The sequence below is a fragment of the Heterodontus francisci genome, chromosome 16, assembly GCF_036365525.1.
Source record: "Heterodontus francisci isolate sHetFra1 chromosome 16, sHetFra1.hap1, whole genome shotgun sequence".
NCBI lineage: Eukaryota > Metazoa > Chordata > Chondrichthyes > Heterodontiformes > Heterodontidae > Heterodontus > Heterodontus francisci.
The window spans coordinates 41,556,455-41,578,226 of record NC_090386.1 but is presented as its reverse complement, the minus strand read 5'-3'; the positions used below and the strand labels follow the sequence as shown (position 1 = coordinate 41,578,226).

Here is a 21,772-nt window from a genome sequence, read left to right as displayed (position 1 = left end):
AGAAACAGCCCTCGACCATTGCCCTCTGCCTTCTACCACTAAGCCAATTTTGGATCCAATTTGCCAAATTGCCCTATATCCAATGGGCTCTTACCTTCTTAACCAATCTCCCATGCAGGACCTTATCAAAAGCCTTACTGAAATCCATGTATATTACATCTACTGCTTTACCCTCATCAACACATCTAGTCACCTCCTCGAGAAATTCTATCAAGCTAGTTAGACACAATTTCCCCCTGTCAAAGTCGTGCTGACTATCCCTGCCTCTCCAAGTGGAGATTTATCCTGTCCTGCAGAGTTTTTTCCAATATTTTCCCAACCACTGACGTTAGACTCACCGCCCTGTAATTACCTGGCTTATCCCTACTACCCTTCTTGAATAATGGTACCACATTCACTGTCCTCCAGTCCTCTGGTACCTCTCTTGTGGCTAGAGAGGATTTGAAAATTTGTGTCAAAGCCCCCGCTATCTCCTCCCTTGCCTCACATAACAGCCTGGGATACATCTCATCTGGGCCTGAGAATTTATCCACTTTTAAACCCGCTAAAACAGCTAATATTTCCTCCCTTTCAATGCTAATATGTTCAAGTATATCACAATCCCCCTCCCTGATCTCTAAACCTACATTGTCCTTCTCAGTAGTGAACATCGATGAAAAGTAATCATTTAAAACCTCACCTATGTCCTCTGGCTCCACACAAAGATTGCCATGTTGGTCCCTAATGGGCCCTACTCTTTCCCCGGTTATCCTCTTGCCCTTAATATACATAAAATGCCTTGGGATTTTCATTTATCTTGCCCGCCAGTGTTTTTTCATGTCCCCTCTTCGCTCTCCTAACTACCTTTTTAAGTGCTACCCTACACTTTCTATACTCCTCTAGTGCCTCTGCTGTTTTCAGTGCTTGGGATCTGCTGTAAGCCTCCTTTTTTTTTTCCTGATCCAATCCTCTATATCCCTTGACATCCAGGGTTCCCTAGGCCTGTTAGTCCTACCCTTCACCTTAACGGGTACATGTTGGCTCTGAACTCTCTCAATTTCCTCTTTGAATGACTCCCACTGATGTGATGTAGACTTTCCTACAAGTAGCTGCTCCCAGTCCACTTTGGCCAGATTCTGTTTGATCACATTGAAATCGGCCTTCCCCCAATTCAGTACCTTTATTTCTGGTCCATCTTTGTCCTTTCCCATAACTACCTTAAATCTTACAGTTATGGTCCCTATCGCCAAAATGCTCCCCCACTGACACTTCTACCACTTGACCGGCTTCATTCCCTAGGATAAGGTCCAGTACTGCCCCTTCTCTTGTAGGACTTTCTACATACTGGCTCAAAAAACTCTCCTGGATGCATTTTAAGAATTCCGCCCCTTATAAGCCTTTTGCACTAAGACTATCCCAGTTAATATTGGGGAAGTTGAAATCCCCTATTATTACCCTTTCATTTTTACACCTCTCAGAGATTTGCTTACATATCTGCTCCTCTATCTCTTGCTGACTGTTTGGAGGCCTGTAGTACACACTCAGCCAAGTGATTGCCCCCTTTTTGTTTTTAAGTTCTACCCAAATGGCCTCATTTGAGGAACCTTCGAAGATGTCATCCCTCCTTACTGCAGTAATTGACTCCTTGATCAACAGTGCAATGCCACCTCCTCTTTTATCCCCTCCCGTCGCACCTGAAGATTCTATGCCCTGGAATATTGAGCTGCCAGTCCTGTCCCTCCCTCAACCATGTCTCTGTGATAGCAATATCATAATCCCAAGTGCTAATCAACGCCCTCAATTCATCTGCCTTACTAGTAAGACTCCTTGCATTGAAATAGATGCAATCCAACCTTGCATTTTTCCCTTGTGCCTCAACAGGTCTATATTTGCTCTGCCTTCCAGGCAGGCTTACTTTCTGTTCTATATTACCCCTTACTGTACCTCCACTCTGTATCCCACCCCCTTGCCAAATTAGTTTAAACCACACCCCCCAACAGGTGACTGTTTGGAGGCCTGTAGTACACACCCAGCAAGGATGCTTGTCCCAATCCGGTTCAGGTGCAACCCATCCAACCTGTACAGGTCCCACCTTTGCCAGAAACAGACCCAGTGATCCAAGAAACTAAAGCCCTCCCCCGCCTGCACCATCTCCTCAGCCACGCATTCATCTGCTCTATCCTCCTATTTCTAAATTCACTAGTACATGGCACCGGGAGTAATCCAGAGATTACAACCTTAGAGGTCCTGCTTTTTAATCTGCTACCAAGCTCCCTAAATTCTTGTTGCAAGACTTCATCCCTTTTTCTACCTATTCTACCAATGTGTACCACGACCTCTGGCTGCTCACCCTCCCCCTTCAGAATGTTCTGCAGCTGCTCCGTGACATCACTGACCCTAGCACCAGGGAGACAACATACCATCCTGGAGTCACGTTTGCGGCCACAGAAACGCCTATCTGTACCCCTTACGATAGAATCCCCAATCACTATAGCTCTTCCACTCCTTTCTCCCCCCTGTGCAGCAGAACCATCCTTGGTGCCACAGACCTGGCTGTTGCTGCTTTCCCCTGGGAGGCTATCCCCCACCCCCAACAATATCCAAAGCGGTATATCTGTTTGAGAGAGGGATTGCCACAAGGGACTCCTGTACTACCTGCCTGCACCTACTACTTCGCCTGGTGGTCACCCATCCCTTTCTGCCTGTGCTGCCATTACCTGCGGTGTGACTACCTCTCCAAACGTGCTATCCACGATGTCCTCAGCATCGCGCATACTCCACAGTGAATCCACCTGCAGCTCTAGCTCCATAATGCGGGTAGTCAATAGCTGCAGATGGATACACTTCCTGCACACATGGTTGTCAGGGACACTGGAAGCATCCCTGATTTCCCACATAGCGCAGGAGGAGCATACCACAGGTGCGAGCTCTCCTGCCATGACTTACCTTTAAATTAATTTAGTTACTCCCTTTAAAAAATACTAATTCAACTAGGCGTCTTGGTCCACTCCAAACACTACCCAGTACTATCTAAAGTCCTTAATAAATTACACTAATTTTAGTACTACTCACCTTGCCATTTGAGAATTTTTTTTTAAACTTTCCCCTTTTATCAGCAATTGAAATGCACCAACAGCTGTTACTTACCCAACCAATCACATTGCAGAATTCCCATGATGTCACTAAGTTTTCTTTTCCTCTTTTCGAGTCGCAGCGTGCGCTGAGACACACAGGGAGTCTGCCGCCGCTCCGGATCAGGTTCCACGCGGGTCCGCCAGCCGCCGCTCCGCACCCAGGTAAGTGAAAGAGGGCCTCAAGCCCCGCTCTTTATTTCCAGCCGCTGCTCCGGATCAGGTTCCACGCAGGTCTGCCAATCGCCGCTCCACTCCCAGGTAAGTGAAAGAGGGCCTCAAGCCCCACTCTTTATTTCCAGCTGCCGCTCCGGATCAGGTTCCACGCAGGTCCGCCAGCTGCCGCTCCGCTCTGCTCGCAGGTAAGTGGATCAGATGCACTACCCTCATTGAATTTTTTGAGGAGATAACGTCAATCATGTTAGTCACAAACGACTTTCCTTAACAAATCCCTGCCAACTGTCTGCTTAATCTGTGCCTTTCGAAATGAAGATTTATCCTGCTCCTCAAAATTTTTTCCAATAATTTTCCCACCACCGAGTTTAGACTTGCCTGTAATTACTCGGTCTATTCGTTTCTCCCTTTTTAAACACTAGTACAATGTTAGTTGTCCTCCAGTCCTCTGGCACCACACCTGTAGCCAGAGGGGATTGGAAAATGACGGTCAGAGCCTCCGCTATTCCTTCTTTAGCAACCCTTAACAGCCAAGGATACATTTAATTCAAGCCTGGGGATTTATCCACTTTCAATGTTAATATTTCCTCTCTCATTGTGCTAATTTCATCTAATATTTCACGTTCCTCCTCCCGGATTGCAATATCTGTATCATCCCTATCTTTTGTGAAAACAGACACAAAGTATTTATTAAGAACCACACGAACGCCCTCCACGTCCACACGTAGCTTACCCTTATGGTCCCTAATAGACCCTACTCTTTTTTTCATTATCCTCTTGCTCTTTATGTATTTATAAAAAAATTGCTTTCCTTCATTTTACTTGTCAATATTTTTTCATGCTCTCTCTTTGCTTTCCTAATTTCATTTTTAATTGCACCCCTACATTTTTTATATTCCTCTAGGTTTCTGCAGTATTGAACCCTTGGTATCTGTCATAAGCTTCCCTTTTTTTCTTTATCATCCCCATGACATCTGGGGGCTTTGGATTTGTTTGTCTCACCCTTTTTGTTTTAAGGGAACATACTTGCTCTGAACCCTCAGCATCTCTTCCTTGAATGCCTCTCACTGATCTGGGACTGATTTACCTTCAAGTAACTGTTTCTAGTCCACTTCAGCTAAATCACATTTCAGCTAAATAAATATTAGCTTTTCTCCAATTAAGAACTTATATTCCTGATCTACCTTTGCCCTCTTCCATAACTACCCTAAATCTAACTGAATTATGATCACTTCTACCAAAGCGATCTCCAACTGATACCTGTCCACCTGCCCAGTCCAGAACTGCCCCTTCTCTTGTTGGGCTTGCAAAGTACTGGCTAAAGTAGTTCCCCTGAACGCATTTTTAAGAATTCTGCTCCCTCTGTGCCTTTCACATGAATTCTGTCTTTGTTAATATTAGGGTAGTTTAAATCCCCCCACTATTACTGCCCTATTGTTATTGCACTTCTTGGAGGTTTGCCTCCATATTTGCTCTTCTATCTCACCCTGACTGTATGGGGCTTGAGAGTAAACTCCCAGTGGGCCAGTGCCGCTTTTTTTCCTTTCAGTTCAACCCATATGGCCTCATTTGATGATCCTTCCACCATATCATCCCTCTTTACAGCGATAATTGTTTCTTCAATCAACATTTTGACCCCTGCCTTTTTTATCCCCCTATCTCATCTGAAAGCCCTGTAACCAGGAATGTTGAGCTGTAATTCCTTCCCTTCTTACAGCCATATCTCAGTAATAGCTATATTATACTCCCACGAGTCAATTTGTGCTCTCAGTTCATCTGCCTTATTCCCTAGACTTCTTTCATTGAAGTATATACCATTTACCACTGCCAAACTCCTTGTCTATTTTCTAGACTTTGTTTCCTCTGCATTCCAAACATGCATACTAATTTTCTGCCTTCCATTTCCAACTTTTCTTCTGCTCTTCTGGATCTACTCTCAGGTTCCCATCCCCCTGCCAAGCTAGTTTAAACCCACTCCAACAGCACTAGCAAAATCCTCATGAGGATATTGGTCCTGGCCCTGTTGAGGTGCAATCAATCCGGCTTGTACAGGTCCCACCTTCCCCAGAAGCAGTCCCAGCCCTCCCTCCAGCACCATTTCTCCAGCCACGTAATCATCAGCTTTATCTTCCTACTTCTGTACTCACTAGCACGTGGCACCAGGAGTAATCAGGAGATAGCTACCTTTGAGATCCTGCTTTTCAATCTCTCTTATCTCCTAAACTCTGCCTGCAGGACCTCATGTCTCTTTCTTCCTACATCATTGGAGTCGATACAAATTTTTTGAGGAGTTAACAAGAAGGGTCGATGAGAGTAGTGCATTTGATGTAGTACTGTTCCCACTCCATGCTCCTGGATCTGCAGAAAGTGATGTTTCCCCCACTCCCATCCCAACCCACCTGAACCCCAATTTCCCAACTCTTGGCCTGTCTTCCACATTCGTTGGTTTTTCCACTTTACTGGCTGGCCCTCTTTGTGATGCTCCCACTGCATTGCTGCTGCTCCTGGCTCTGCAGAGAATGATGGTGTGCTCCCCCCGCACCACCTCACTTGAGCCCCCATCTCCAAACTCCTGGCCCCCCTTCTCTTCCCTTTCACCTCCACCATGAGACCCCAAGTCCCAGTCTTTATTTCTCCCTCCAAGGCTGCAATCCCCAATATCCTTCTTCATGTTCCTACTAACCCCCAAACCAATTTCAGAGCTCCACCCAATGCTAAGACAACCCCATATCAGATCCCCATCTGAATGTTGACATCCGCAATACCAGACTCTCCAGCCCCCTCCAGACTATACAGTTGTGGCTTTTACAGCAGTGGTCAGGTGACGTCACAGAGGGAGGCATACTGCGATGGAAATTTTAATGCGATGATTTCCATGTAAATAATCTAGAGTCAGATCCTAGAGACCCTGGGGACACAGGTTCAAATCTCACCATGGTAGCTGGTGGAATATAAATCCAATTAATTAATAAATTCAATATTTAATTAAAAAATCTGGAATTGAAAGCTAATCTCAGTATTGATGCCAAGAAATTATAGATTGTCATTCAAAAAAAATCCCATCTGCTTCACTAATGTCCTACAGGGAAGGAAATCTGCTGCCCTTACCAGGTCTGGCCTACATATAACTCCAGACCCATCGCAATGTGGCTAACTCTTAAGTGCCCTCTGAAATTGCCTAACAAGCCACTCAGTTCAAGGGCAATTGGCGATTTGCAACAAATGCTGGTCTGCCAGTGACATCCACATCCCATGAAATAATAAAAAAAAACAAAATCCATAGCAACAAAGAAACCGCTCTCTCTCTGTTTGAATGCCTAGCCAGCTCTACCCCAGGGATAGATGGGTTTCTCTGCCACTCTGGATGCTCAGTAAAGAAACTTCCATTACACAATAGCCTTTTTTCCCATCTGTTGTCACCTTCCACTTACCTGCATGTCCCATATTTTTAATTACAAATGGATGGTGCATTGAATGCTGTCCAGTGTCCCTGGTTTCAAGATTCAGCTTGTATCTATTATAATGTAAGATACTTGCAGGTGTCTCTATTTTTGTGGGGTGTCTGTTTGTACAGGTCTGACAGTACATAAATATTTTTTAAATTTTAAAACATAATAAAAGATCTGCTAACCATTGAGAGTTAGAACTCAGAATGCAAACCACTGAACAGTATTGATAAGGGCCCTGATATCAGCAGTGACTCAAAACAAAGATCGATGAGTTGGCAGTTCCCCTACCTCACTCTTTCCCTGCACCCCAGCAACCATAGGCACTAAAATTAATCATGACGGAAGAAACCTGCCAGCAGTCCAATTATGCTGGTACTATTAGGTGAAAAATGGAATTTGCTTCCTTGAGTAATTCTGCTCCCCATTATCACCAACAGAAAAATCTCAGTGAATTTCTTTCTTTTGCTAGTGCTCCAACAAAGACTAATAAGGCAATTAAAACTGCTGTATCACACAGGTGATATAACATTCAAGATGCGACTAATCACTTGAACAGTAATGGTCAATATTGACAACCAAGAAATTATTCACAAGTACTGTATTACTATTGCTTCCAGAGTTCCTACAATAGTAAGAAAAGGAAAAATACATTTTGAATACAGAATAGAAAAACATCCACAAGTACCTCCTCTGTCGTTGGGGTTTAAAAAAAAACTTCTGCAAGCTATTGTGAGGATTGAGAAACATGGACATAAGTGCTTACTTCTCTGGATTCTCTGGGAATTTGATGCGCAATTCTTGATTTTTATAGGCCCTCTTTTCAAATGTCAGGATCATCTTCTTCACTGAGCTTTCATCCAAAGGTTCAGCCTGAAGCAAAGGAAACAACTTTAATCAATAAAGGAACATTTTTCTTCTTTGCATCCACTACCAAAGTCAGTTTCATCACAATCAAGTTCAATCTTCCAGTATTTTTTTACTCCTAACCTTCACTGGAATACTACAAATAGGTGTGTGTATTGCTGTTCCATTGCTCCACACTGTACAAAAATAATACACACAAAATTCTTGAATCATTCTCGCTATTCAATGCATTAGAAATTTCCAGTCATAGGGGGGACCAAGTGGGAAAGCATGAATAAAACTTCCCAAAAACATACAGAAAGATAAATCAGCTCAGTGTTCTTAAACGTCCTAGGCCTTTAACTGAATCACCAGTAAGACCGCAGAGGGACTGGTGATAATGCATATGGCCAGGGTGAATAAAAACAAAAGTGTACATTTTTCTATCAATTTCCCACTAAGCATAGTTATAGCCAAAGCACAACACTGCTGAGTTGACACCAGCTACATCAAATTTGAGCTAATTCTGCGCACACATCTACAGTGAACAGGATTGCTTGTTCCCAACTTTATTTTACTTTCAGTCTGAAGAGCCTGAGAGAATATTTCATCCGTCTGATGGTGAATTAGAAACCAGAACCCAGAGATAAAAGGACATTTCTAAAAAGCCGTCACCTAATCCTGTTTCAATAGTTAACACAGAATTATGATAACAACAAAAGCCTTCCAGGAGAGTAGAAAGATAGGTCAAATCTTAGGGTTATGAGCACACATTTACAGTGCATAGCAATGGAAGTTAAAGCTTTTCCTTGGACTGGGGAGGGAGGACAAGTTTATACTCAAAAAAGATGCACATTTTGAAAACTGAATTCAGAAGGTTAGCAATGAAGTTGCAATTAGCAACCACAGATTTTCCAATCAGTGGTATCACTATGATGTAAATTAGATGTACAAGATCAACAGCAATATTCAAAATTAATTTCTTGGAAAAAAATTAAACTTTGGCAAAGTTCAGAAATATATTTTTTAATTAAACTTCATAATCTGAGTATTTACTTATTATTTATACCACATTGGTTTTAAATGAAATGCAATTTTAATTGAAGCAATCAAAACAATCCTACTGAAAGGTTTATTTTGGCATCTTCAGGTCGAAAGCGTTACAGCTTAGCATTAGTGCCCACATTTTATAGGAGGCTACTCATTACCTATATTTAATAAATATAAAACATTGGTTCCAGTTACAAATTTGCTGTAGATACCTTCATAGCTCAGTTGGTCCAGTTGTTCCCCCAGTCTAAACATATTTCTATGAAAGATGTACAAATCAACCCGTGAGATTTGAACCAGTTCCTTATGTCTTCCACAAGTGTATAGCTTCAATCACTCTGAAGGCAGACCAAGTTTACACTAAGTGGAGAGGCTTGGTCTGTTTATTTCATAGTAAGGGGAATGGGCAGAGCAATCGTTATCACTGGATTCACTGAGTTCAATTAGTATGACTTACTATACAAAATAATGAGCATGTCAAACTTTCCCACTTAAGTGGGTCATCTTGTTGACTTAAACAAGAGGTCACCTACTTTCCAGCACTCCGAACCTCTATCTCAGTGAAGACATTTTTTTTCCAACAAACGAAGGCAGCTCTTGCAGTCCACTTCACTCCCCAAATCCTGTCCCTCGCTTTAAAAAGGCTGACTCCATTATCAGCTTTTAGTCAAAACTGACTACCGCATATTACCACAGCAAAGGCAGAATTCACCATCTCAATTTGGCAATGACTACTGATTAGTTGAAATCAATGGAATTGTTGCAGATGCATTGAGATTGCTGGAATGTGAAATGTTTGTTTGCTTCCAGGACACTTCAGACATCACATGTAAATTTAACCCCTTGAAAGTTAAGTTTAGCTCAATAATAGCATCTTAACATAGATTACACCAAGGACCCACATGGTGCAGTCTGAAATTCAGCCTCAGGTTTTCCTGCAGAAGCGGGGACAGCTCTCAGATTCTTTTGTGATGCACGTTCTTCTCCTGCAAAGCTCCTCACAATGCCCATTAGGAATGCCATAACTGTTACTATGGAGGTGGGGGGAGATATCCCAGTGGTCTCAAGAGACCCACCCCCAGGTGGTCAGAGGCGAAATCTGCTCTGTCCAGGTCCGACTCAAAAAATCTCACCTGCAACTCAAGGAACCACTCTTCAAGGCCTTTCCAGCTGCAAGCTCCAAATGTAAAGAAAATTTGTCAGTGTCAGATGGTATTGACAAGAAGCACACCTCTTCTCATTTGGTATAAATGACTGAACAACCCTGCGATGACCACCCCCACCCCAAGAAATTGCTGCAGGAGTTCCTCAGGGCAGTTTCCTAGTCGCAACTATTTTCAGCTGCTTCAGTAACCTACCCTCCAGCATAAGTTCAGAAGCGAAGCTGTTTACTGATGATTGCACAGTGTGCAGCTCTATTCACAATTCCTCAGAAACTGAAGCACTCCTTGTCCACATGCAGCAAGATCTGGACAACATCCAGGCTTGAGCTGTTAAGTGGCAAGTAGCCTTCATGCCACATAAGTGCCAGGCAATGATCATCACCCACAAGAGACAGCTGAACCACTTCCCCATGATTTTTTTTTTTACATTCAATAACATTACCACTTCTGAACCCTCCACTAACATCTTGCAAGTCGCCATCCACCTTTCGGATAAGACCTTAAACTGAAGTCCCTTCTGCCTTCTCAGGGAGAGCTGCCAGTGTCCTGGCTACTATATATCCCACAATCAACATCACAAAACCATATTATCTGATCATTATCACATTGCTGTTGAGAACTTGCTGTGCGCAATTTGGCTGCTACATTTCCTACTTTACAATAGTGACTATACATCATAAGTATTTCGTAGACAGTAAAATACGCTGGGATATCCTGAGATCATGGAAGGCAATACTAAAATGCAAGTCTTTTTAATTGACCACATAAATGCTGTGACTACTAGAGCAGGGCAGAGGCCGAGTATCCTATGTCAAGTGGTCACCTCCTGTCTCCCAAAAGCATCTCCACCACCTACAAGGCACAAGTCAGAAGTGTGATGGGATACTCTCTAGATGGGTGCAGCTACAATACTAAAGAATCTCAACATCATACAGGACAAAACGCGCAGTTGATTGACACCCCACCCAGCATTCCTCCATCACTGACATACAGTGCCTGTAGTGTCTCTATATGATGCAAGACTTTGATAGCACCTCTCAAACCTGTACCTGCCATTACCTAGCAGGATAAGGGTAGCAGATTCATGAGAACACCATAACCATCAAAAGCTCGCCTCCATATGACACATCATCCTGACTTGAACACATAATCACTGTTCCTTTTGCTGGGTTCAAATTCTAAATCTTCCTACCCAATACCACTGTGGGAGGATATTCACTAAATAGACTGCAGCAGTTCAAGAAAGTGATCCACCAAGATTTTTTCATGGGCTACCAGTGAGGTCAATAAATGCTACCCTTTCCAGCAATGCACACAGCCTGAGAATAAATACATTAATAGAAGATACACTCTTCCCATAACGGAAATCTGAAACTCGCTCAGAAGGCTGTGGATGCTGAATCAATTGGAAGTTTCAAGACAGATCGATAGAGTTTTTTGTTAGTTGTCAAGCGATATAGAGCAACAGCAGGTAAATAGATTTGAGGCACAGGTTGGCTATTATCTAGTAAAATTGTGGAATGACTCAAGGAGCTCAAGAAGAATGGCATACCCCTGCTCCTATGAAAACTAAGTTTTTGGTGTATGATAAGGAAGTAGAAATGATGAAAGAGTTTAATCAGAGCGATACAGTAAAGAAGTTCAAAGGATTGCCAAGGAAAAAGCTGGGAAACCAACAAGTTTTAACACAATAAAAAAAAGCAAAATACAGATGATGTTGGAAATCTGAAATAAAAACAAGAAATGCTGGAAATACTCAGCAGGTCCGGCAGCATCTGTGGAGAAAGAAGCAGAGTTAACGTTTCAGGTCAGTGACCCTTCATCAGAACTAGCAGAGGCTAGAAATGTAATAGGCTTTAAGCAAATAAAGCGAGGGTGGAGCAAGAGATAACCAAAGAGGTGGTGTTGATAGGACAAGGTCACAGAGAATAACTGACCAGGTGGTCATGGAGCAAAGGCAAACGCTATGTTAATGGTGCGCTGAAAGACAAAGCATTAGTGCAGAGAGGGTGTTAATTGACAGAAAAATAGAGCAACCTGGCCCAAAGCACAAGCATGACAAAAAAGCAGTGGGTAGGCACCTGGTAAAACAATGAATGATGAAACAAAATGAAATAAAAGAAAAAAGAAAAAATAGCGGAGAATAAAAAGGGGGGCCCGTCGTGCTCTGAAATTATTGAACTCAATGTTGAGTCCGGCAGGCTGTAGTGTGCCTAATTGGTAAATGAGATGCTGTTCCTCGAGCTTGCGTCGATGTTCACTGGAACACTGCAGCAATCCCAGGACAGATATATGGGCATGAGAGCAGGGGGCTGTGTTGAAATGGTAAGCAACCAGAAGCTCGGGGTCATGCTTTCGGATTGAGCGGAGGTGTTACGCAAAGCGGTCATCCAATCTCCGTTTGGTCTCCCCAATGTAGAGGGGACCACATTGTGAGCAGTGAATACAATATACTAAATTGAAAGTAGTACAAGTAACTCGCTGCTTCACCTGAAAGGAGTGTTTGGGGCCTTGGATAGTGAGGAGAGAGGAGGTAAATGGGCAGGTATTATGCGATTGCAGGGGAAGGTGTTGTGGGAAGGGGACAAGGTGGTGGGGGTAATGGAGGAGTGGACCAGGGTGTTGTGGAGGGAACAATCCCTCTGGAATGCTGACAGGGGAGAGAAGGGGAAGATGCGTTTGGCAGTGACATCACGCTGGATGTGGTGGAAATGGCGGAGGATGATCCTTTGGATGTGGAGGCTGGTGGGGTGGCAAGTGAGGACACGGGGAACCTTATCGGGGTTCTCAGAGGGAGGGGAAGGGGTGAGGGTAGAGGTGCGGGAAATGGGCCGGACATGGTTGAGTGCCCTGTCAGCCACAGTGGGGGGGAATCCTCGGTTGAGAAATAAGATAGATATATCAGAAGCGCTGTCGTGGAAGTTTGCATCATCAGAGCAGATGCGTCAGAGATGGAGAAACTGGAAGAATGGAATGCAGTCCTTACAGGAGGCAGGGTGTGAAGAAGTGGAGTTGAGGTAGCTGTTGGAGTCGGTGGGCTTATAAAGAATATTAGTAGATAGCCTATCCTCATTCCTCCTCAGACAAAGAAGTCGAGGAGGGGGGGGGGGGGAAGTGTCGGAGATGGACCATGTAAAGCTGAGAGAAGGGTGAAAATTAGAAGCAAAGTTGATAAAGTTTTCCAGTTCGGGGCAGGAGCAGGAAACGGCACCAATACAGTCAATGTATCAGAAAACGAGTTGGGGGTGACCCTAGGTAGGACTGGAACAAGGAATATTTGACACATACCACAAAAAGACAGGCATACCTAGGACCCACACGGGTACCAATAGCAACACCTTTTACTTGAAGGAAGTAAGTGGAATTGAAGGAGAAGTTATTCAATGTGAGAACAAGTTCAGCCAAGCGGAGGAGAGTGGTGGTGAATGGGGACAGGTTGGGCCTCTGTTCAAGGAAGAAGTGGAGAGAAGAGGCCTGCTCAGGTCGGGAAAAAAGAACCCGACCCAAACCACAGCAGACCCAACTCGACCCAAGCCAGACCCAACCATCCCTTAACTTACCTTCTGACTGGTAAGCTCCACAAAGCTGCAGCGCATGCGTGATAACATCATGGTGACGTCACATGCTCACTGCTCAGACTCAGTTTCGTCCCGGGCTCCCAGCTCAGGTAAGTTTTTTAATTTCAATACTTACCAGCAGAGCACTTACCATGCGTGTCCAGCCCTACCTGACCAGGATTCAGCCAGACCCGATCCAAGCCCGAAAGCCGGACCCGGAAGATGGGCCCGACCCGATCCGAACCCAACAAATGTCATTGGGTCCAGGTCGGGTAGCAGGCCTCTAGCGGAGAGCCCTCAAACCATCCTGGTGGGGGATGGGAGGTATAGAGAGATTGGACACCCATAGTGAAGAGGCGGCGGTTGGGTCCAGGAAACTGGAAATTGTCAAAATGACATAGTAAGTTTAAACATAACATGCATATTAATGTAGAGTACAAAAAAGAAAAAACTGGGCAATTAAAGTAATTGAATGAGTAGAAAATTATAACCAAACAGTAATTAACTGAAATGTGCAGTGGCCAGGTTACAGCTGTACCCAGTAAATAAACCTGGGTACAAAACTTGCAGATGGAACAGGGAAAGGGGAAAGATAGAGTAGCCATGTTAAAGACAGTATCAATGCACTATCACACAAGGATATAGATAGATATGTGGTCCAAATAGAATCCATTTGGTCAGAGGTGAGAAGTAGGAAATACTATAGGTTGCTGAACAGTAGAAAGAAAATTGAAGGAGACACTTGTGGACAATTTATAGTTATGTATTAATCATAGAATTATAATCGTAGGATATTTTAATGTTGCCAAAACAACGGCAAGGGAAATATATGAGGTGATAAAGCCAAGGTCTTTTGCAGCATGTTCAGGACTCTTCTCTCAGCAAAATGTTGCTACTTCAACAAGGAACGTAACGCTATTTTATCTGATTCTGGATAACAAAGTGGAGCAAGTGGGCAACCTAAAAGAAAGCAGTGTCCACAATATGAGGTACAGTATAAGAACAGAATAAAGAAAACTTGATGTCAAGGGCACCTGACTAGAAAAAAGGGACCTTGACCAAAATTAACCAAAGGAAAAATTGGTAGCCACAGATCAGCAATCAGAGCAAGTCCGCACTGATTTCTATAAGACATGCAATGCTCAACCAGCCTTACAGAATTCATTGAACAAGAGATAACAAATATGGCAAATATACAGGATGTATATGTGGTTCATATGTATTTTCAAAAAGCATTTGATATGTTATCACTTAAGGGTCTCATGGCAAAAAAAAAGTACATGGAATTAAGAGAAATGTAGCTCCATGCATAGGGAGATGTTTATAGAGTAAAAAGCAAAAGATAGGGGTAAAAGGAACTTCTTTTGAATAGGAAATATGAGAAGTAGTGTTTCACAGGATTCATAGTTCAACATGCTCTATATAAATATATATGTATGACTTGGGAACAATATCCAAATTTCCTGATGACACCAAATCAATGGTTATGGGCAATTGTAACAAAAATTGAGCAACTGCAAAAGAACATAGATAAGACTGGCAGGGCAGATAGGTCGAATCCAATGTAGAACAAAAATGTGCAGTGATATTTTGCGTGCAAAAGTAAGGAAAGGAAATTCAGCTTAAATTATAAGATTTCAGATGGAAGTAGAGAGCAGAAGGACTTTACGTGCAAATACAAAGGTCATTAAAAAGGTAGCAGTGCAAGTCAATAAGGCCATAAAATGGCAAACAATTTTTGGTTTTGTATCTAATTGCAAAGATAACTAAAACAAATAGACTTGACTTGTACTTGACTTTATTTAGGCTGAAGTTGAACCAGTGTGTACAGTTTTGAGCAACCCACGACAGGAAGGCTTTAAAGGCAATGAACAAGAGGCTATAGTTTTGAAGAAATACTCGAGAAGCTAAGGCTTTTATTCACTAGAGCTAAATGCAGGATTAAAGTGGAAAAACTCTGCAGCATTGGCTGGATGGGACTATACCCTGTTTCTGTGCTGCAACATTCTGATTCTAGAGGTAAGAAACCACTCATTAAGATTTATCAAACAGCTATCAGTAAACCAGCAAAGGAGAAGAACCATGACAATTCAAAGTGCTTTCAGACACCAGCTTACTTGCTAAGTATCCAGAGCGCACAGCACTAAAAAATTAATTTCTGGCGTGTCTTCCTTATCTCTGCTTCTTTGTTTCACAATGAGCTCCACTTGTGCATTCATGGAGGCATTAAATTTGTCAACTGCACTGCTTTGCAACAATCTGGCAGTTGGTAAGGTAACTTGAAAATCATGACACTTTCAGGGATTTCTCTGTTTTCTATTTGCAAGAAGTCTTTTTTGCAATATTAACTCAAGCACAACTTCAAATTGGTAATAAAAAACACCAGCATTCCCAGCAATTTTCAGAAGGGTGTTAGGCTAGGAGCCAAGATCTTGCAGGTTAAAGTGGTGTGTGTCTTAATGATTTCTCCCACTCAGTTTTCTGCAGAAATGCTGAAGCTTTTGAGCTTTTGCCAGTGGCACGTTCATGTTGAGCAGCTCAGAAAATTCTGCAGATAAAGGATATTGTCTGGTAAAGTAGGGCAGCAGTGCCTGCTGGTACTGCAAACAAGTGAAACCTATACCTTCTCGTTATCCTCTTCTGCTGATAGTTCGGATCTGCATGTCGCTGTGCTTTCATGTGTTTATTTACAATACCCTTATGTATTAACAGTACCCTTACAAATAACTCTTGGTATAACATTTCTCACTGTTGTTAAATTATCAGACTGCCTATCCGACATCCAGTTGTGGATGAGCAGAAATTTCCTCCAATTAAATATTGGGAAGACTGAAGTCAGTTTTCGATCCCCGCTCCAAAATATGTTCCCTAGCTACAGAATCCATTCCTCTCCTTGGCAACAGTCTGAGATTAAATCAGCCTGTTCACAACCTTGGTGTCATATTTGACCCTGAAATGAGCTTCCAACTTCATATTTGCCCAATCACTAAATCCACCAATTTCCACCTCTGTAGTATTACCGACTCGCTCCTGTTTCAGCTCATCTGCTGCTGAAACCCTCATTCATGCATTTGTTACCTCTAGACTTGATTATTCCAATGCAATCCTTCTTGGTCTCCCATTTCCTACCTCTGCAAACTTGAGATCATCCAAAACTCTGAGGGGAATTTTATGGGCCCTGCAAGAGCAGCTTCGGTGGACAGCAGGGTGACTTAATTAGGCATGAGTTAATATTTTTGTTGAAGCTCAAGTTACAGACTTGCATTCATAAAGTGCCTTTCACGACCACCAGACGTCTCAAAGTGCTTTGCAGCCAAAGAAGGATTTTTTGAAGTGTAGTCACTGTTGTAATGCAGGTAACGCGGCAGCCAGTATGCACACAGCAAACTCCCACGGACAGCAATGTGATAATAACCAGATAATCTATTTTTCTGTTGTTGATTGAGGGATAAGTATTGGCCAGGGCATCAGTGATAACACCCCTGCTCTTCTTCAATATTGTACCCTGTGATCTTTTATATCCACCCAAGCAAGCAGATGGGGCCTCGGTTTAACATTTCATCCGATAGACGGCACCTGACAGTGCAGCGCTCCCTCAATACTGCACTTGAGTGTCAGCCTTGATTTTTGTGCATAAGCCCTGGAGTGAAACTTGAACCTGGAGCCTTTTGATTCAGAGGCGAGAGTGCTACCAAATGAGCCACAGCTGACATTTTAAAATTACGAAATCAGCTTCCACCAACTTTTCAGGTAGAGTTTTCCAGATCTCAGCAACACTCAGTGAAAAAAACTTTCATCACCCCTCTGGATCTTTCGCCAATGATTTCAAACCCATGGCCTCTAGTTATTCCTCCACTTACCGGAGGTATTACTTTTTCTCCTACCTACTCTACCAAAACCCATCATCTTGTAAACCTCTATTAGATCGCCCCATAACCTTCTTTGTTCCAAAAGCAGTCTTAACTTTTCCAACTTCTCAATATTGAAGTCACTCATCCATAGTAACATTCTGGAAAACCTCCTCTGTACCCTTTCGAAGACCTTTAACATCATTGCTGAAATGTCCAGTCCACAATACTCCAGTTGAGACCTAACCAGTGATTTATAAAGTTCTAGCATGATCATTTTCGTTTTATATTCTTTTGCTCTATTTATAAATCCAAGTAACCCATATGTTTCTTTAAACACCTTATCAAATTGCCCTGCCAGCTTTAAGGATATGTACAGGGTCGCCAGGGTCTCTCTGCTGATCTACACTTTTCAAAATGTTGTCATTTAGAGCATACTGCTTTTCCATATTAGTTCTCCAAAGTGCATCACCTCACACTTCTCTGCAATGAACTCCATCTGCCATGCTTCTGCCTCTTGCACCACCCGGTCCACTTTATCTTGAAGACTATAAGATCATAAGAAATAGGAGAAGGAGTAGGCCAGTCAGCCCCTTGAGCCTGTTCCACCATTCAATAAAATCATGGCTGATCTGATTGTAGCCTTAACTCCACTTTCCTGCCTGCCCCCCATAATCCTGGACTCCCTTGTATACCAAAAATCTGTCTAACTCAGCCTTGAATATTGTTACGATCAAGTGAGGTGGGGTCTAAGGGCTCCTCTCTTTTCCCTCTCCTTGTCTGACCACAACAGATTTAATTTCTTTCTAAAGTGGATATATTTGCCAATTAGGTGAGTGTTTAACTCTTTATACACCATGATCATAAAAAGAACCAAAAGGACAGGTTTTCTTGAGTTTAACAAAGAGGTTAGCTATATTGTACTTAAACCAATTTAAGTAAAATAACAAAATACACTCCAACTTTCTCTCTCTCTCTCACACATACACACACATAGTTTAGAGTGGGGAAGGATAGATTGGTCAAATTAGAGTCCAGAGAAATAAAAGAGGTATATAGTCTGTGGAGGTCAGTGACTCAGCTGGCTTCAGGCTGAATTCGGTGGTCGTGCAACTTTCCTTTGATGGTCCTGAGGCTTCGAGTTTGAAGATGCAGACGGCTGTTTCAGTGGTTCTTCTGGAGACAGCAATGCGGCTGATTTCCTGCAAGGGGTCTCTCTGCTGCAGCAATATGCCAGTGGTCAAGGTCAGCAGGCAGAGTTCAAAGCTTGCAAGATGGATTGGAGAGTGAGAAAAAGAGACCCCGCTTGGGTCTTTTCTTGTCAGTCTCTTACTGCTTGTCTCGTTGCTACAGAGCAAACACCAGTTTAAGCACACAGATGGTGGACCTGTCACATGACCATCATCCAGTGATTCAAGCACAGTGATTACCAGCGTGTATTCCCTCTTGCAAGTTAATCAGTCCATGTCTAGGAATTCCCTTCTCACAACCAGAGCCCCATTGTTCAAGTGATTAGGTTTGAGTGGTTCATCTCCACCAGTTTAATATTCAGGTGACGGCCTTGATGCTTTGCTCATGGGAACAGGATAGGTAGTTCACTCAGAATCCCCAGGCCATTATTGCTGAGGGGTCTGTGCAGACAAGCCGTCTCCACCTCAATGCATTGGGATGTGGAATAAACTGATGCAAATTGGGGTGGTCATCTTTAGCTGCTAGTATAGAGTCACCTTTAATCAGTTTCTTTTTATATTTAATTCAGGTTTCCAGGCAGTAGATTTTTTTTAAAATCATTTGATATAGCATGTTTTCATGACAATATATTCAATGACCCAGCCTCTACTGCTCTCTGGGGAAGAGAATTCCAAAGATTGACAACTCTCAGAAGAAATTCCTCCTCACCTCCATCTTAAAAGGGAGACCCCTAATTTTGAAACTGTGCAACTTAGTTCTAGATTCCCCCATGAGGTGAAACATCCTCTCAGCAACTACCCTGTCAAGCCCCCTCAGAATCTTGTATGTTTCAATAAGATAACCTCTCACTCTTCAAAACTCCGATGAGTATAGGCCCAACCAGCTCAATCTTTCCTCACAAGACAACTCCTTCATCCCAGGAATCAGCCTAATGAACCTTCTCTGAACCGAATCCAATGTATAGCTCTCCTTAAGTAAGGAGACCAAAACTGTATGCAGCACTTTAGGTGCGGTTTCACCGATGCCCTGTACAGTTGTAGCAAGACTTCCCTACTTTTATACTCCAATTCCCTTGCCTTCCTAATTACCGGCTGTACCTGCATGCTAACTTTGTGAGATTCATGTACATGGATGCCCAGATCCCTCAGTACAAAAGCATTCTATAGCCCCTCTCCATGTAAATAATATTCTGCTTTTCTATTCTTCCTCAAGTGGACAATCTCTCATTTTCCCACATTATACTCCATCTGCCCACTCACTTAACCTATCTATATCTCTTAGCAGACACTTAGTGTCTTACTCAGAACTTGCTTTCCTACCTATCTGTATATCAGCAAACCTGGCTACAATAGTCAGTCTCTTCATCCAAGTCATTAACATAGATGGTACAGGTGCCAGCAGTGATCCCTGTGGTACTCCACTAGTTACAGTTTGCCAACCTGAAAATGCCCCGTTTATCCTGACTCTGTTTTTTGTTAGTTAGCCAATTCTCTATCCATGCTAATATATTTCCCCCAACACCACAAACTCTCATCTTGTGTAGTAACCTTATCGAATGCCTTCTGGAAATCTAAAAACACATCTACTGGTTCCCCTCTATCCTGCTTGTTACATCCTCAAAAAACTAATAAATTTCTCAAACACAAGTTCCCTTTCACAAAACCAGTTGATGCTGCCTGATTGCATTATGATTTTTTAAATGTCCTGCTACTACTTCCTTAATAATAGATTCTAGCATTTTCCCAATAACTGGCCTATAGTTTCCTGCTTTCTGGCTCCCTCCTTTCTTGAATAGAGGTGTTACATTTGCAGTTTTCCAATCTGCTTGGAGCTTTCCAGAATCTCGGGAATTTTGGAAGATTACAACCAATATTTCTTCAGTCACTTCTTTTAAGACTCTAGGATGCAGGCCATCAGGTCCAGGGGACTTGTCAGCCTTTAGTCCCATTAGTTTTCCTGGTAGTTTTTTCCTCTACTGATAGTAATTGTTTTAAGTTCCTCCCACCCTTTTGCCTCTTGATTTTCTATTATTCTTGGGATGCTTTTTGTGTCTTCTACTGTGAAGACAGATACAAAATACTTGTTCAAAGGCTCTGCCATTTCGTTATTTCCCATTATTAACTCCCCAGTCTCTTCCCCTCTAAGGGACCAACACTTACTTTAGCTACTTTCCTACTTTTCATGTATTTGTAGAAGCTTTTACTGTCTTATGTTTCATGCTAGTTTACTCTCATACTCTAACTTCTTTTTTTAAGTCATCCTCTGCTGGTTTCTAAACTATTCTTAATCTTCTGGCCTACCACTAATGTTTGCAGCATTATATGCCTTTTCTTTCAATTTGATACCATCCTCAACTTCCTTAGTTAGCCTCGGACGGTGCATCCTTTTTATAGTCTTTCTTTCTCAATGGAATATATCTTTGTTGAGAGTTATGAAATAGCTCCTTAAATGTCTGCCACTTCTTATCTACTGTCTTACCTTTTAACTTATTTTCCCAGTCTACTTTAGCCATTTCTGTCTTCATATCCTTGTAATTGCCTTTATTTAGGTTTAAGACACTAATTTCAGATCCAAATTTCTCATCCTCAAACTGAATGTGAAATTCGATCATGTTATGATCACTCTTGCCTAGAGGATCCTTTACTATGAGGTCATCAATTAATCCTGTCTCATTACCAGCTCTAAAACAGCCTGCTCCCGGTTTGGTGCCAGAACATATTGCTCTCGGAAACTATCCTTAATACACTCTATCAGCTCACCCTCCATACTATCTTTGCTAATTTCATTAGTCCAATCTATAAGATTAAAATCACCTGCAATTATTGCAGTACCTTTCCTACAAGCCCCCATTATTTCTTGGTTTATACTCTGTCCTAGTGTAGCTACCGTTCAGGGTCTTTAAAACTACTCCCACCAGTGACTTCTTTCCTCTACTATTTCTTAACTCCACCCAAACTGATTCTGCATCTTGATCTTCAAAGCCAAGATCATTTCTCAGGACTATACTGATCTCATCCTCTCCACCCAAACTGATTCTGCATCTTGATCTTCAAAGCCAAGATCATTTCTCAGGACTATACTGATCTCATCCTTTATTGACAGGGCTATCTCACCTCCTTTTCCTTTCTTCCTATTCTTCTGAAATACCAAATACCATTGAATATTTAGTTCCCACCCTTGGTCACCTTGCGACCATATCTCCATAATGGTTATATCGTACCCCTTTATTTCTATTTGTGCTATCAATTCATCCATCTTGTTATGAATGCTGCATGCATTCAGATAAAGAGCTTTTAATTCTGTCTTTTTATCATTTTTCCCTAAACTGACCATATTTGGTGGTGCACTCTTATGTTTGTACACTCTGTCCCTTCCGGTCACACTCTG

At 42.5% G+C, this 21,772-nt stretch overlaps 1 protein-coding gene across 1 annotated transcript in view; it reads right to left on the bottom strand.

The window, feature by feature from the left end:
• Positions 1 to 21,772, bottom strand: part of ctnnbl1 (catenin, beta like 1) — a 249,430-nt gene that overhangs the window by 193,012 nt on the left and 34,646 nt on the right. Inside the window, exon 3 of the mRNA XM_068048127.1 lies at positions 7,497 to 7,603. Coding sequence (XP_067904228.1) covers positions 7,497 to 7,603 — 107 coding nt within the window. The remainder of the gene's footprint in view (positions 1 to 7,496; positions 7,604 to 21,772) is intronic.